Source organism: Gossypium hirsutum, chromosome D11 (assembly GCF_007990345.1).
Source record: "Gossypium hirsutum isolate 1008001.06 chromosome D11, Gossypium_hirsutum_v2.1, whole genome shotgun sequence".
Taxonomy (NCBI): Eukaryota; Viridiplantae; Streptophyta; class Magnoliopsida; order Malvales; family Malvaceae; genus Gossypium; species Gossypium hirsutum.
Window position 1 is genome coordinate 55,783,013 of NC_053447.1, and position 18,096 is coordinate 55,801,108.

At 33.1% G+C, this 18,096-nt stretch overlaps 1 protein-coding gene and 1 long non-coding RNA gene across 2 annotated transcripts; one reads left to right on the forward strand and one right to left on the reverse strand.

The window, feature by feature from the left end:
* Positions 1-4,332: 4,332 nt before the first annotated feature.
* On the reverse strand, positions 4,333-6,561 carry LOC107961921 (GDSL esterase/lipase At5g33370). Its single transcript, XM_016898094.2, has 5 exons — positions 6,062-6,561; positions 5,841-5,968; positions 5,492-5,734; positions 5,149-5,401; positions 4,333-4,726 (listed from the first exon to the last, which is right to left on the reverse strand). Exons 1-5 carry the CDS (start codon positions 6,300-6,302, stop codon positions 4,488-4,490), a joined length of 1,104 nt encoding a protein of 367 aa, XP_016753583.1. The 5' UTR covers positions 6,303-6,561; the 3' UTR covers positions 4,333-4,487.
* Positions 6,562-16,238: 9,677 nt separating this feature from the next.
* Positions 16,239-17,451, forward strand: LOC107961922 (uncharacterized). Its single transcript, XR_001701482.2, has 4 exons — positions 16,239-16,264; positions 16,351-16,473; positions 16,668-16,763; positions 17,218-17,451. It is a non-coding gene; the product is annotated as an uncharacterized lncRNA (long non-coding RNA).
* Positions 17,452-18,096: the final 645 nt, after the last annotated feature.

Below are 18,096 nucleotides of genomic sequence, written 5' to 3' on the forward strand. Positions count from 1 at the left end.
TCGAAGCTAACCTCCTCGGCCATCATCCAACAAAGGAGAAAATTATACTCGAGCATAGGGAAACCCTGAGCTATGATACGTCCCAAGTACTATATATGACTCAGGAGGAGACCTGGATGACGCCAATAATCCACACACTCTAAGGTGAACGACAGGAAAAAGTTTGCAAAGCTACAACGCAAGGCCGCGATGTATGTCATTACCACAAATTACAAATACTTGCTAAACTCCACATCTATGAATTGAATATTTGAATATTGTGAACTCATTACATGATAAATTAAGACAACATATTTCATCCTACGTTTAATAGATACACCTTGTTGGAGGGTGTACCATATAGAAAGGGGTTTTTCAATTCTCTATTGCAGTGCCTATAGCCACTGGAAGTTGAATATGTTATGAGAGAGATCCACGAAGAAATTTGTGGCGATCACCTAGGCGGTAGATTGCTCGTGCAAAAAATCTTTAGACAAGGGTACTACTGGCCTAAAATCCAAGAAGACATACACCAGTTGGTTCATACATGTGATTCCTGCCAAAGAATTGCCAAACTCCAACTATAGCTAGCGGAAACCCTTCAACTCACGTCAAGCCCTTGGTCGTTCACCACGTGGGGGTCGATATCCTCAGCCTATTTCCTATAGCCATAGCCCAAAAGAAATTCATAGTAGTAGCTGTGGACTACTTCACCAAGTGGATCGAAGTTGAATCTCTGGCAACCATTACAGAAAAATAGATGGAGTCTTTCCTATGGAAATCAATTGTCTGCAGATTCGGGATACCTCGCACAATTATTACGGACAATGGCACGTAGTTTTAGGGAAAATTCAAGCGGTTACACAAATAGTCATCCAACTATAAAATATTTTTATTTTAGGTATCAAAAATAAAAAATTTGCAATTTAAGCACCCATGTTAGATAATTCTGTCATTTTGGTCACCCCGTTAAAAACACAAACGACAAACTGATGCGACAGTTAAAAAATTATGTATAATAATAAATTTTGGCCACAACTTTTACATATTATATCATTTTAGTTATAATTTTAAAAAATTAACTCTAAAAGCTTACAAATAGTCTCAATTTGATCCTATTCTAAAAAATTTAAAAAATATATAAAAATACATAAATATTTTCAAAAAATATAATAAGAAATTTAAATTTTATATTCATATTAACATTAAATAAAAAAATTTACCACCATAGTTCAACAAGAAAATGAAAAACATGAAGAACCAAATTCATGGTCATTTTTTCCTTCAAATGCCACAATGGTTATCTCTACCGTGACACTGGTGGTCATGATGTTTTTCGTGTTGGTTGCTATTGTTTCAATGAATTATTAAAAGAAGAAGATATCTAACGAACCACCATAGTTCTAGTAGGGAACCATTAAGGCAAGGTAATAACATACCTGAGTCAACTCGGAAAAAAGCAATTGAATGATCGAGTTGGAAGAGTAGTTCTGATGGGAAAATCAAATGTGGGTCAACACAAAAAGGGTTATTTACCAGAATCGTGTTTTGAATCACGAGTGTCGTACGACAGAACCGAAGGTCCGGTGGGGGAAGGGAGGAAAGGGTGAGGGGGAATTTTTATTTTATTTAATATTAATATTAATATTAATATAAATTTTAAATTTATTATTATATTTTTTAAAAATATTTATGTATTTTTATATATTTCTTTGAATTTTTTTAGAGTTATGATAAAATTGAGATCATTTATAAATTTTGAGGGTTATTTTTTAAAATTTTGACTAAACTGATATAATATGTAAAAGTTGATGGCTAAATTTATTATCATACCAATTTTTTTAATTATCACGTCAACCTTCCATTTATAATTTTAAGAAAAATGATCAAAATGATAAAATTATAAACTACGGGAGTTAGGTGAGATGGCAAGGGTGTCTCTTATCTTAACCAGTGGTCAAGGGTTCAATTCTTACCATAAGTATGGAGCAGCTTTACAACTTGTTGTGACCAGTATCAACCCCCATAATGGGCCTACAAAATGCGAACAATTAACTACTGAGTTTGCTCCGGTAGTTACCTTGAGAATGTAAAGAAAAAAAAGAAAAAGAAAAAGAAAAGAAAGACAATTATATAACATAAATGCTTAAATTATAAAGCAGTCCTTTCTCCACTTTTTCTCTTTCCTTCCCCTCCATTCTTCATTCCCTCCCTTCCTTCTCCCTTTTCCCACCCAGCCTTAGACAAGTAAAAACAAAAGAAGGCCTACATGTCACCCCCAAACCACAATACTTGTAATGTGATTGATCAATAGTAATCATGTACCTTCCTTCTATTAATGTTATAGATATTATGTTGGAAAAAAAAGATAATATGTATATTACATGCATGTTTCATACTAATAGTATTTTAAAAAAAATTAAATGTCGATCATATATATATTTTTATATTGTGTTTAAAAATTCTTAAATTACTTTATTTTGAGTGAGTATTAAGGATTTTTCCAGTCCAAAAGAGAGATTCTATTGCACCGCCCATAGTCGTTGCAATAAATAAAACATATGGAAGCAATCAAAAGTTGATGACTTAATATTTAGCAAACAGATTAATAATTAATATTTGCACATGTTGTAGGTGGAAGTGGTAGCTCATGTTCTGAAAATTAATTAAGCCATTGGGGAAATATCATGTTAAACCCTAAATCTATATAACTACACCTTTTCAAATTGAGTTTCAAAATCAATGACAACATCCAGTAGCCTACGTCAACATTATATATGAAATGCCAACCCTTCACAACGTAGGAACCAACCAAAGTAATGAGCCGCCGCTTTGGCGGATAAGGTTGTTTCGTTTTTTCCTGATTCTTTTAAGAAATCCATCATCAGTTGATTTGATTTCATATGATTTTTGGTTTTAGGTTTTTAACCGTCGACAACCATTTTCTCTATTTCCTATTATATGAATTGGTCAAATTTAATTCACCCTATCCATTCTAACTACACCCGGTTTTGATTCTCGAAGACCATTCCAGCATTTTAGTCCAGTAAATTTGGCGTACCTACCCTTTCAAAATTCATATCCAATACCTTTTTTCCTTTTTTAGTTTCATTTGGGTTTCACTCACATCTTTTTACTTGTAAATGATTGGAAATGATGAGATTACCAAAAATTATGGAAATGTCTGATTCTAAAGCAATTATTCTATAATTGTATGTTGGAAATGTTTATCCGTACACATTATTAAACGCCTTTAGGCTGCTTAGTTTAAAATTAAGCGGGGTGGGGTAATGATAGGGACATAAAGTGTAATCCTCCCAATTATTATAATGTTGATACATCGGGTTATTATGAAACAAAGTTTTCAATCCAAACAAAGATTTTGTGGGAAATCTAAAATTAAAAAAAAAAAAAGTACCTAAAATAGTTTTGATTTTGACTCCTTAAGCAATCTTATTATTATTGCCCAAAAATGAAGAAAAGCTTAGCTACCTTTATAATTATTATTACAATTTCTTTTTTTATTTTTGGGAAATTATCAAGACAACGGACAAGTCTAATTTTTTTGTCGTAATAAATGCTAAATAACTATATCTTTTGTTGGTTTTTGCATTGCATGTGAGCTTTATTAATTAGCAGTAATTTGTTTGGTAAAACATTACTTCTTCTTTGTAATATCAAGCACTCTTGTCTACATGCGCACTCAAGTCTGATTTAATGCAATTTTCTGTTATTAGAATTACACATTATTTTATATTATATAATGAAATTAAAGATTGATTTTAATTTCATTTTGATAAATTTAAGGCTTTTTTTTACATTCCGTTTCCAATTTATAATATAAATATTTAAAAAATAAAGATATTTTTTGTCAATTAAAATTTTTTTTTTACTAAATTTTTCCCTTAACTTTTCTCAAATTATTTTCTTAAAGGAAGTGCCAACTAAAAAAATTATATTTTTTAACAATATTGACATGGCAACCCTTAAAGCAATCCACGTATATTTTATACTGACATGACACTATTTTTTTATATATATCACGTCAATAAATGATTTAAAATTTATAAAATATTTAAAAAAATAAATTAAAATATTAAAATATATAAAAAGTTCATAAAAAATAGTATGAAGTATACATGGATTATAATACAAGTTGCCATGTTTAAAAATTAAAGTTTTAGCGGGCATTTCTGTTAAAAATAGCAATTCAACTCTTTTTGAAAGATTGGTTGTCAAATTTAAAATTTTTTTAAAAGGTTGAGAGTCACATTTAACTTAAAAAATAAAGGTTAAATTGACAAAAATTTAAATATTAAGAACTTAATTTGTAATTATGCCAAAAACAAACAATAATACAACTAATTATTTACTCATAAAAACATTCTGAAACATTACATAATTGCAATTTATTCAAACGCACAAGAAGATAATCATTAAATGCATCCATGGCAAGCAAGCAACGACATTGATATAACACAATCCTTAATAAAATCCTAGTTAATTAATTAAGTCCTGGTGTTGGAGTCCAAAGCCAAGAGGGAGCTAAGGTTCATGGGGCTCATGTAGTTTGACGAACCACTCAAGATCATGTCAACAATTATCCCATTAGCTCTTTCTGATGGATGGAATGGATCCCAGAAAGCATACTCGTCTCGATTTGGACACAAATTCGATAACATAGTGCATAGTCCTAAACCATTGTAAGGTCCTTGACCACAACAAGCTACTTTTGATGTTGTAAATCCTGCAAACAAAACAAGCAATGATTAAGATATTATTCGTGTTCAACCATTCATCATGTTACAATTAATGATATGATGCCTTTTTTAGGGTTATAAAATTTGGGGCAAAATCCATAATATCTTTGGTAGCTTTCATTCTAATTAATAATGGTCTTACATGGGAGTTAGGTGGTTGTAATAAATAAAATTGGGGTGCTACTTTAATGACGTCAACAAAATGGCAGACATTTTTGTTGTTCATTCTTGTCCCCATCTTGGAGCATCTCTCTTCTTCTTATCTAATTAATTAATGCCTCATTCATTAGTCTTAATCGTTAATATTCCCTTTTGGATGCAAACTTAGGAATTAATTCAATTATTTATGTCATCATCCTGTTTATAAAATAGAATAAGTGAATGAATATTGAATTATGGATTTACTTACCGTAGGCTGTAGGGTTAGTAATGAAGTCATTGGTTTTCTGTTCTGTATTAGCAGCAATGAAAATGTTTGCACCATATTGGCTATTGAGTTCATTTATCATTTGAACCAATTGTGGATTATACAAGGCTGCAGCTCGTTGCAGCTCAGTGACACACTGACCACTTGGGCTCCTCATGGCTAATTCTGCTGGAACACAACCCATTGGTCCGGTCCCAGTCACTAGAACCTTCCGAGCTCCTAGATCATATAGCCTCTGCAGTGTAATTTGTAAGCTACAAATCTCCAATTAACAGTTTCAAAGCACAGTAATTTTAATGTGACACAATGTGAAGACAAAATTTACCATTAGAAGTTTCCTGTACTCAGAGATGAGATATCGAACATAATCTGGTAGACTAAACTGGCGAGATCTAGGAGAGAATGGAACCAAATAGTAGTTGTTCACAAAATCGTTGCCGCCGACCGTGATGAGCACAAGTGCATCGTTTACGATCCGCTGTGCTTCCTCGTATCCGACGAGGTCAGCCAACCTGGTCTGGTATTGTTGAAAGTATTTTAATTGCTTGTACATTCTGATGATGTTTATCTGACAATGTACCATTTTGAAGAAGAAAAAAAAAACAAGAATTAGGCATAATGGGGTTGAAATATTAAAGAAAATATGGAATTTGAGAAGATGAAGAAAGAGATACAAATTGGACGCCGGTGTCATTGAGGATTCCAATGCCAGCTGACGCAAAGTTGGCCCCAACAAGTAGCCTATCTCCCTTGAGTTCTGGACTCAAGTAGGGCAATGTTGGCTCTGAACCAAGTGCATCACCTGATATGCACATACATATGCATTATTGTCAATTGAATTATCATGATAAATAAAGAGAAAAAGTTAGAGGGTAAAAAGAAAGGAAACCCCAACTGATAAAATCAGGAATGTTTTTGCCATTTGAGAAGCGACCGGTGGCACGACGACTGGGAGTATCGATGCCGTAAGGAGGGGAATCAGCTCGAGCAGTGGTTGCTAGGAAGTTGTTGTTGCCATTGTCAACCAGAGAATCACCGAATACAAAAAATGCCCTGGCAGCTTCAACTTGAGTAGTTGAAGTTGCCATTACAAGGCCTAAAACCATCCATGAAACAAGAACAATTGAGGGTGCCATGGAAGCAGGCTAGCTAGCTAGCAAAAGCAGGATAAGAAAAATAATACAGTAGTAAGCTACTTGTTTACTAATGGAGACTACGGTTTTGCATGTGAATCACTAGGCATTGGTTATATATAGGGTAGGGATTCTTGTGAAAGATGAAAAACATGGCCTACATAAACAAAACCAATAGAGTACTGGTAGGTGTGTATGGCATTGAATCATTTACTTCTAATGTTCTGAATTGATCAATATAATTCAATGTTTTGAAGCTTGCAAATGGTCATTGGGTTAGCTGTGCCATAAATTTCAAACTTCTATTTTATATGGTTACTTTATTTCTACCCCTTAAATTACATTGATTAATACTATTAAAAAAAATATGGTAAATGGATTTCGATTCTGTTCTATTTCTAACTCTCAATAACTTTTTTTTAAGGATAAAAAAGGTTGTTTAGAGATTAAATTCAAAACTTACGTTAATTAAAGATTTTACTTTTAAAGATCAGAATTACAAAATATAGTTGAATTAATAAATTTATATATAACCAAAATCAAATCAAAATAGCTATAGCAGAAACACATACATAATAATAAATCATATTTTTGGGTTTAATTCCTAAGGATTTTAATCTACCGTATGACCCTTACCCTACATGTAAGTGGCATAAGTTGTAGTGACATTGACAGTTTAATTCTCTGGGATAGATCTTCATCGATATTCACCCAGGAAGTACACCTACTTACATGGATTTATTGGATCCAAAAGTAAAATCTAACAACATGACTGACATTGTCGGTTTTTATGTTTGGTGGACCCTTCTTTACCCTTTTTATGTTTTTAAATTTGTGAATAAAAAAAATTCAAAGTTAAAAATAATAATTAGTAACCAATAAGTGTTGAGTGTAATGGTAAGATACATTATATTTTTAAGGGGAGATGTTGGTTCGAACCTTAGAATCAACATTATTGGGAGATGCAATCAAGAACCCCGAACATAGACCGTAAAACAAACATAAAGAATACAAAAAAAATTAAAATGTTTGATTAATTCGCAAGAGTTCAATCAAATCTTATGGAAGCCTTTATGGGACTTTTCTCTAATAGTTCCCAAGGTACCATTACATGTCGCTCATTCATCAGTTCCAAACCCCCTTTAAGGTGGTTGATCTACTCATGTCTTGTTATCATAGGTTGTCCTAAATAGGTCTTAATGTTTGAGCTATCATGTCTGAGAAATGAATATATGTGACATGTGTATGATATATGTCCTAACGTGCGATTGATTTATTCTTAAATTGCCCTTAGTCAAGTATTATTGTGGCATAAACAACTTTAATATATTAAGATTGGCATACGGTTGATTGATGACAAGATGTTGTCATGTATATGAGATATCAAGTCAACACATGAGTACATGTTATAAGAAAAATGTGCAAGAATGTCTTGCCATGAGAACGCTTCTTGGATTATTATATGATAGTCACAACAATTCTCATGATGATAATGGTGCATGTGATCCTTAGACTTGAGGTCACCATAGTTCCCAACATTAATAGTTATATTTTTTGATGTAGTCAAATGCCTTTCGTAATTAGATGTACTATAAAGGTTGTTGTTGGATATAACAAAAACTATGTAGTGGGATACAGGTGACCAAGATAAGATTTCTCCCTCCTACATAACGGGAGTGAAGTCTTGGACCTGCTAATAGAATTAGATTAGAAATGCATTGCTTTGCTCAAATGAGTTGATATGAGATATCAAATTCATATGTATATCTTAGTCTATTCGAGATTCAAGAAGTAAAATACTCGACTATACAAGTGATAAATCTACTCAAATTAAATAAATGTGTTTCGAGGCTCAGGAAGACGTTGAAATTGCAATTGGCTCTAGAAAGGTCCTAAAATTTGTCGATCAATCTAATTTGAAGTTAAAATCCTTTAAGCTTTCAACTGAATGATCTTCTTTACTATTCTCAGATTCTCAGATGTTCAAAGAGTCTCAAAGAATCAAACACAAGATGAAAACTGAGACTTCCCAAAGGGGGATGTCAATTTCCTCTATGTAGATATCTTAAAATAGAAAAACAACCTCTAGAATTGAATTATAATTTCTAGATAAGTGCAATTAGAATCTTACAAATCTATAATCAAACCTCAAAAAAAAGAATTAATTTGAGTTCGAAGAAAATTAACTCAAATAAATCTTCACAAAATTTTAAGAGAGTTTTCCCTTAGTATGTTATACTTAGTATTAAAAGTACATAAAGTAATTATTTTAGGAGAATTTAAGTCCAACTAGGACTTTTTCTCATACATGGCTAGCAGCTCATAAGGAACTTTTACCTTAGGTGCCACGACACACTAACCTTGGTGGATTAGTTGGGTTGATCCAATTTTAGTTTAATTGTATGTGTTTACCTCTCTTGAATTAAATAAAAAAAACCAAGTCCATATAAATATTGAACCCAACTATTAAATATTCTTTCAAAATTAATTATTTTAAAATTAAATTAATTAATTAATTCAATTAAATAATTCACACAACCCAATTCTGATTCTGTTAAAATCATGTCAGTTTTACTGTATTAAAATCTATGTGAAAATGAATTTAATTGTCCGAATAAAATATAATTATGATGACTATTTAATTTAATTCTCACTTTGGACTTGTTTATTTAATTTACCCATCCAACTAAATAATAATCTAAAGAAATTAAATTAATTCTAAGTCATCATTTTCCTTCTCAAGAAAATGCATTTCCTGCATATAGTAATGCATGCAATCTATTTCTCATACGACATTTTCATTTGTGCATTCAATTAGTTCTTATCATGTAATATATTCAAAGTTATCATAAGCTAGTAGAGAGACCAATCAGACATATATAACTAGGGCTTAAATAATTTGTAATTAAATTTCAATTATTGTCTAGTAATTACAAAATTATTTACTCATAGAGTCAATCCATTAAAAGTACTATGACTGATCTCCCCATTACATATCATTATGAAAGATACATATATTAAGCTTTTGTTCAATGACCTTGTCATATGTGTGTTACCCTTATAAAATATCCATAATCACTTTGCGCTAAATTCATTCATCTAATTCGATCCATTTTATATCATGGTTACCATTGCATCTTCTATGATGAAAATGATCATTACATACAAACAATAATGATTAGTCAATTTCCTTAGATAAATAACCTATGGCCACGTTCCATTTTCATAATCCATAAAATGCTAGTGAGAGAATACCATTTATTCTTCCGATCGAGCTATGATTCCACTATTGCAAGTGAAGATGTGTCATGAAAAGTCATGTATCCAACATATCAAATTTTTACCCACTACTATGAGAGCACATGTTTTTAGTATATCACATCACATGAGTTATATATAAATGGTGATTCACTTACTCAAAATTACAGTAAGTCACACCATGAACGTTGCAAGTGAATGGATCTAAGATAAATTCAACTTGGGTCTCATTCAATTTATTGTTAGTCTAGACAATCAAATTTATGTTTATTTTTTATAGTCAATCCTACAATGATGGCCAAGAAAAGGTATCTCTTCAATTGGACTTATAGGCAACATAATAGTCCTTTTAATGAATCATTTGCTCAGTCTAGTTCTATAAACTACAAACAATTTAGATTTCCTACTAATATAAGTTATATTTTCATGTAATAATCCATCCAAATAATGCAAATTTTTATTAGCATAACCGGGCGATGTCTTATACTCGAATAAGGTTTTTCTCCATTGTTGAATTTCAATGGATAAGGCAAGCCTTAAAAGGGCATTTGCTTTGGTGTTGTTGTTTTTGGATATTTTCTTTCACTTTATTACCTTAAATTTTCTCAGCAAGTCTATGATAAGCTTGTAATACTTTGAAAAAAATCTGATCTCTGACCTCATACTCACCCAAGAATTATGTAGCCACCAAATTGAGAATATGTGAATATCTATATTTTTTTGCCTCAAGTTGATTAGCCTATTCAAGGCTGCTATATGAGCTTTAGACTTGTTGTATTGTTGGAAGCTTTAAACTAAGAAGATAAACCATATTACTATTCATTGTTTTGAGGGTTAGATAGTAGGAATCTTACACTAAAGCCATCTTTGTCGATAAAATTATAAAAAGAAAATCTATTGGAGTTCAAGCGTAGGGCTTGTTGAATTTGTAAAATCTAATATATCTTTCTCTTTGGGGTTGCTTGTACTTAATCTTGCCTCAACCATTAGTCGTCCTTTTCTTTACATGAAGTAAAAATGAACATTCTACTAGAAAATCTCTAACACCCAAGCTTTCATTGCTTTTCTTGGAAAGAATTTGTAACAAATAGAATGTCGATAATGGCAAGAAAAGAGAGAAAAAATAGAACACAAAAATTTTAAGTGGAAACCCTTTTGGGAAAAAAACCACGGGCAGAGGAGAAGAAAATTCACTATATCGAATTCTAATGATACAAGAGGAGAGACTACTACGTCTATTTATAGGTTTGTAAAACCATATTCTAATCAAAGTCAAATAAAAGTAATGTAGTAAGGTTAAAAAACCTTATTCTAATCAACATCAAATAGAGGAAGCATACTTCACCCTCATAGATCCCCCTATGCCACATGTATTTTTATTTAACAAGAATTTGGGTCACCTATCTTTAACAATCTCCACCTTGACACGAATTCTCAACGATCAAGTTCTTCATCACGAACTCTCAACGAACAAGTTCTCCACCTCTTCCATGAAACCCCTTAAGGATTTATCTTCAACAATGAACACCAACCAAGTCTAAGCAATACTCAAACTTGGTTATCAGAAGTGACTTAGTCATCATATCTATAGGATTATCGTGAGTATTGTCACAAAATACTGTACTGATTTGAAGGCCCTCGTTGATTCCTCTATCTTGCCACTTGTATTTTTATTTAAAAGGAAATTGAGTCACATATCTTTAACAGGATTCTATGTCGAACTCACTGAGTTTGGCACTCTATTTTATCATTCATCTTGAGGATCAAACTTTTGCAACACTTCCTTGAAAGGTTGGTTAGATAGTATTGAAACATGAGCTTGAAAATACTACCCTCAATTTTCTTGCAACTATCACTAAGGTAAACACTATTTTCTCTATATTGATGTAGTTCACCTTGCCATTATACATGGCTCTACTAACATAATATACAAGAGTTTGGCAATATGCTTCTTCTTTCATAAGGACAACCACAATTGTCTTATTTAAAGCTACAAGGTAAACTAGTAATTGATCCCTTAGTGCATACAAAGCCAATAATAGTAAGGATCTAAGTATGCTTTTAGTTGCTTAAAAGATGCATAGAAGTTATCATTGAAAATGTGTTCAAAAAGCCTTGAAGAATTATATACATTTATCTTTTCATCTTAAATACAAACTTGTTAAGTTTTACCACTCTACCTATTAGCCTCTGAATTTCCTTTGCGGTCTTGGAAGGGTTTGTGTTTTATATTGCTTTTATTTTCTCGGATTCACAATTCCCCTATTAGATACTATGAAACCTAAGAGCTTCTCGGTTACAACACCAAAAGTACACTTCTTCGAGTTCAATTTCATGTTGTAAGCTCGTAGGATCTGAAAAACCTCATGTTTATCCTTTAAGTGTTGTTCCATAGAGGTGTTATTTATCATCATGTTGTCTATATAGACCTCCATATTGCAACCTATATGGTATTTTAAAACCTTGTTAACCAATCTTTAGCAAGTTTCATTGGCATTTTTAGGCTGAATGGCATGATCTACTGGTAGAAAATCCAATCTTGATGATGAATGATATATTTTCTTAGTATTTTGTACTATTTGAATATGGTTATAGCTTGAAAAGACATCCATGAAGCCTTATATATTTGTGACCCGCAAAGGAGTCAACCAACCTATTAATAAAAGGTAAGATGGAAGCTCTATTTAGGGCTACACTTGTTAAAGTTGGTGAAAATTACACACATTCTTCATTTGTAATTTCTTTTCCTTTGTCAAAACTATATTAGAGAGCCAATCTAGATAAACTAATTCTCTGATAATGTTTGCTGTCAATAAATTATGCACTCCCCCTTTGATTCCTTGAACCTTTTTAGTGGAAAATTTTCTTTACTTTTGTGTCACAAGTTTAACAAAGGGATAAGAATTTAAGTAATGGACAGAAGAATACCTGGCATGTTAGTAGTGGTTTAAGTGAAGGTATCAACATTGTTTCTCAATAGATGAATTAATGCTCTACATTCTACTTTAGGTAAGGCTGCAAATATTTTAGTAACCTTTTTTGGTTCATTATCATTGATCTGTCATAATTTGATACACCAAATTGAACTCTTCCATGTACTTAATGAACTTTTTCTCAAGTCGTTTAAGAGTCTTATTCATGCTTGTTATTGATTCTTAAGTTTTAGTTTCAATGCTAGCTTTAATTACATTTTATCACTTTTGTGAACCAAATTGGAAAAACTATACCATTAAAGGTCTAATGGTTTATTTGAGCTTGTGTAAGGAGGTGATTGAGGCAAAACATCAATGAGGACCTCTACTATGGCCGAGCTCATGACACTAACCCTTTCATCACCGTGAAGGAGTTGGACTTATCCAAATCCCAACTTGAAGTGGACGTCGATGTCACGAAATTGAGCCTTAAGGTTGTGACTTTAAGCTTTCATGGTTGCAACTTCAAGCCAAACATCACAACGAAGGGAACCAAGTAGACTATCATGCAGACTACGACACTAGCAAGCCAATGTCGCGACACTAAGTGCTCCTCAAGCCTTCTTTGAGCCAACTGTTGTAGGGGTCACGATAGAGAAGCCTAACAGATAAAAATCTGCAAGGGCAATTTTGTGTCCAAACAAGATCAATTCATCCACATTTTAAAAGACATTTTTGTCAATAATAGGGTTGTAGTGTCAGGCTATTAAAAATCTCTTTATGGCACAATCAATATTCCTATCATTTTATTTTTATTCCCTCAATTATTTTAGATTCCTAGGTTTTCCCTTTCCTAGGTTAGACTTTATTTTGCCATTTTTTTTATTTTGTGCAATGTTCTTCTTTAACTCAAAAAGATACAAGAAGCTCTTGTGTTATTTTAGGTTTTTCTTCATAGTATTGAATAGATTTAAATGTTTTGGTTATTCAAAGTTGCAAAATATTAATCCGAGAAATGGATTTGTAGATTATGCTTGCTTTTCATCAATTCCATTAAGAACCTATGTAAGATTTACTAAGAATCTCTTAACCCTTACCACTTTTGTGATTATTTGTTGATTCATTTAAATATGAAATTGGTTGAGCATTATGTTTTGATGATTAGTAGGAACTAAACTTTATTGTGATCGATTGATTGGAATGTTGAATGATTAATTTTAGGGTTAGAGACTTGAATGTAACAATTAGATTAAATCGAATAAACTTTAAAACATAGAGTTGACGAATCTTAGGGAATATTTAGATAAATAAGGCCGAAAGGAGATCCTATTGTGAACAAATTTGATTTTCTCGATTTAGTATAGTGAGTCGAGAAATAAATTGGACTAAATTGTCTAATTGGGTAAAATGGTGTCCGAGAGGTAAAATTTGACCAATTAGGAGTTCAAGCAATTTAGATCCTTAATCCGAGAGTTAATTATCAACATAGATATTAATTGACTACCCTATTTTATCTAATTAATACAGTTGGTGATTTTGGTGTTTATTCAATTCTGTCCTTTTAGATATAATTTAGCTTAATCCACCTCATTTTATGGATTATCGTAATATACCACTTACCTATTAGCTAGCTAGACTTCCTAATTGTGTGCTTAATCGTTGTCCATTCACCATATCACCTAATCACCTTTGGGTTTAATCCTTTGAATACTCTAACACCATGTTTGGTTGGGTGTATTGGCATAGCCAATACACCCCTAATCGGTGGGCCCCACCTAATGCGACTGTATTCCATCGTTTGGTTTGATGTATTTCTAATACGGGTGTAATCCTTTACCTTTCTAATCGGTGAAAACCACCGATTTCTAATCCCCTCTTTTCTGCAGATTAGTTGCCCCTTCGGTTTCCCCTCCCTGTTTTACCCTTTCTGCCGATTTGCTCCCTCTGTGTGCCACTCAAAATTCATTCCATATCCTAAAACCCAATTCTCTCTATCTCCCTTTCCTCTCTTTCAACCATGGACGCCTTGCTTTCTGCCCCGGAAATCACTTCTCAGTCGCTCTCTACCTCTCCAGGTTCTTTTTCCTCTTCTTCTTCTTTAACTTCGAATGATGATTCTGAGTTTGTAACTAGTTCAGTAAGTGAACGTACTTTGGAAGATAATGGGAATGGTAAAACTAATGATAGTAACGAGAATGGTGAGGGGAAGTTTGAAACAGTACCCGAGAGGCCATTTATGGCTGACCCTGATGAAGTAATTCCGACCGTGAGGGATGTTAGTGATGCCCCTTTTGTTGGTTCTGATGGTTCGAATGTGATTTTGAATGAGGACTCGTTTGGGGATGGCGATAATGGTTTAGAGGAATATAGAGGTGAGGGTTCGATGGGGAAGGTTGATGTTGATAGTGTTGGTAATGGGGAAAAGGACGATAAGGTGGAAATGGGTTCCATTGGAGAAGTCGACCAATCTGTTTTATCAATGGAAAGTGGAGAGGAAGGTAGAATTGGGATTTTGAGAATAATTTGGTGTTAGATGGTGGAGCTAAGGGTTTCAATCCTATGATTGTAGAAACAGTAGATCATCAGGTAGTTGAAGTCGATGGTTCGAAATTTTCTGGCGAAGAGGAGTTGGCTGTCGATGCGAAACCTTTGACTGGAGCTGCTTTAGGCATTGAGACATTGGTGATGAAGGAGACAGAGGTGGTTCCAGTTGACGATAATGCGAGGTTGGATAACGGCTTGAATCATGCTGATGGTTCGAAGTTTTCTGGCGGAGACGAGTTGGCTGTTGATGCTGAGAATAAAGCTGATATTGCCAGTGGGGTTATGCTTGGTAAAGACAATTCTAGGACTGAGCTAAATGATCTCAAAGATGAGGAGATCATAGATATTTTGGAACAAGCATTTGCTGAGAAAGTAGATGGAGGGGGTGGAGATGGAATTTAGGCAAAGGATAGTTCTGCTCAACCTACAGAAATAATGGCAGCTCATGAAACAGAGAATTTAGATAGTGATTCTCAAAGCAAAAGGTCAGTAACCCTGCCAGGAGAAGAATCTCATTGGCCTGAGTCAGTGGAGCAAACTACAGTGGCTGGAAAAGTTAGTTTTGAAGGTGAAATGGAAGAGAAGCAGCATCAGAATGAAGGCTCAGAGACTGATGGAGAGGCTGAAAGTATGTTCTTTAAGAATGCTGAAGCTGCTAAGCAATTCTTGGAGGAGCTAGAACGAGGATCTGCCATTGGTTCTCACTCGGGTGCTGATACTTCTCATAATCATATACAGACAAATGCTATTGATTCAGATGAAGAAGGGGATACGGATGAAGAAGGAGAGGGGAAGGAGTTATTTGATTCTGCTGCTTTGGCAGCCCTCTTGAAAGCAGCAACTGGTGCTGGCTCTGATGGCGGCAACATTACTATAACCTCTCAAGATGGATCTAGGCTCTTCACTGTTGAACGTCCTGCAGGCTTAGGATCCTCACTGCAAAATGCAACATCCGCACCTCGATCAAACAGGCCTAACATATTTAGTCCTGCTGTAACAAGTAGGGGAGATTCTGACAACAACTTGACAGAAGAAGATAAAATAAAATTGGAAAAGTTACAGCTTATAAGAGTCAAATTGGAAAAGTTACAGCTTATAAGAGTCAAATTGGAGATTCTTGCGGCATGGTAGCTATATTGCTTTTCTAACTAGACCTGAATTGCTTTTTGTAGGTTTTGGATCTCTTGGATTGATGACATCTGTGCTGGTATATCTCATGTCAACAGCTTATACGCGTGGGCTTGCACACAGGTAGTACTGATGGCATCTTTCTTTTTCACATGGGCGGCTAACAAAATTATTTAAATGTTTTACTAGAACTATTATGTTGTTTGCAGGGCAAAATTGGATGACAATCCTAAACTCTTGGATTTCACTGAGAAACTAGAGGCAGCTTGTATTGGAACTGTGGAATCTGGAAAGATGACCAAAGATCTTGCACTAATCATTCACGGCTCTAAGTAAGTATTTGTCAAGCATGTTTTATGCAATTTAACCGCCAGTGATTTTTATGGTCTGTTAACTTGCAAATGATCCTTTATAAGAAATGTTTGTGCATGTCAGTGCGTACTCATATAATTCGTTTTTGTACTTTGCATACATGTACATATATGTTATAATGAACTTGGTTATAACATTGACATGGATGCTGCAGGCTTGCTAGGGACAAGTACCTGAATACTGAGGAGTTCATTGATGCTGTTGCAGCAGATCTAAAAGCAAGACTTTCTTAAGCATAAATTTGAACATGGTAACTACTCCTAACCATCAAAGTTCTTTGTGCTTGTTTTGCCCCCTCCACCTTGTATAGACCAATTTATTGGGAAGATAAACATATGAAATTAACTTATTTGCGTAATTGTTAAGTGAAAAACGTTTTATTAGCAAGTTGCACATTTTGCAATAGATGTTTTAACTTGGATAAATATGAGAAATTTTTTTAATAGCATGTTTTGTGCTTCTTGATGTTTGCTTTGGTGCCGGGTCCTTGTAATATAGACTTGGGAGCAAAGTTGTAAAATTTTAACTGACGGTAATTTAAAAGGGACTAAATTGCTCAAATTTTTTTCATGTTGGAGGGACAAGTTTGTACTTAAGCTTTATTGTACAAGGATCTGCTGGGAAATTTAACCTTTGCGTTTGTGTTTGTGGCCTGATGTTTCTTTAGACATTGATGGTAATGTTTGCGTTATTATCTGTTGCAGGTCGAAAATGGAAGGGGGTGGTTTTGCGGGTTTGCAGGAAAAATAATAATAAAAAGCATCAGTGGAGGTGGCGTGGATGAGGTGAGGATGGCGGTTGTCAATAGATGAATTTAATCACCATTTTATGAGATACAGAGACGAGCACTCTCTCACTTGATTCATCTCATTTTTATGTTTTGAAGGGTTTCGATTTTTAATGTAACATTATATTTAAGGATTTGGATTTTGGTTAAATTTCCGTCGTACACCATATCTGCACCCCTACGATATGCATGATGCAACAAATGGATGAAAACCGACATAGAAAATATTTAAAAACAAAAGAAAATGGGCATGGGCATGGGCATGGGCATGGTAAATATAATTAACTGCCTCGCCTCATTGGAAGTTAATTTGATGTTGTATTAACAACAATATTTCTATTATAATGTTTTATTAATGTAACAAATAAAATGTAATTTGGTTGCATGGTATATACCTACCTTGTGTAATTATAATCTTAAATTTAAAAAGTATTCAGCAGCAACTTTTTATATATTTTAAAACTTGATTAAAAATAGTTGAGGATAAGAAAAGAAAGGAAAATAAATTAGAGGAAAGCTAGTAATAAATGGTAAGAATTTCATTAAATTATATATTTTAATTAAAATATATTTAATAATAATTATGTTAATTTATATTTTACAGTACCATATATTATGATTTCAGTAAATTAATATAAGAATATTAATTATTAAGAATTTCATTAAATTATATATTTTAATTAAAATATATTTAATAATAATTATGTTAATTTATATTTTACAGTATCATATATTATGATTTCAGTAAATTAATATAAGAATATTAATTATTAAGAATTTTATTAAATTATATATT

Coding starts and splice junctions, on each gene's coding strand:
- LOC107961921 (XM_016898094.2), bottom strand. CDS start 6,302: ATGGCACCCTCAATTGTTCTTGTTTCATGGATGGTTTTAGGCCTTGTA. Junction 5,969..6,061: donor AAACATTCCTGATTTTATCA/GTTGGGGTTTCC, acceptor TGTGCATATCAG/GTGATGCACTTGGTTCAGAG. Junction 4,727..5,148: donor TACTAACCCTACAGCCTACG/GTAAGTAAATCC, acceptor TTTTGTTTGCAG/GATTTACAACATCAAAAGTA.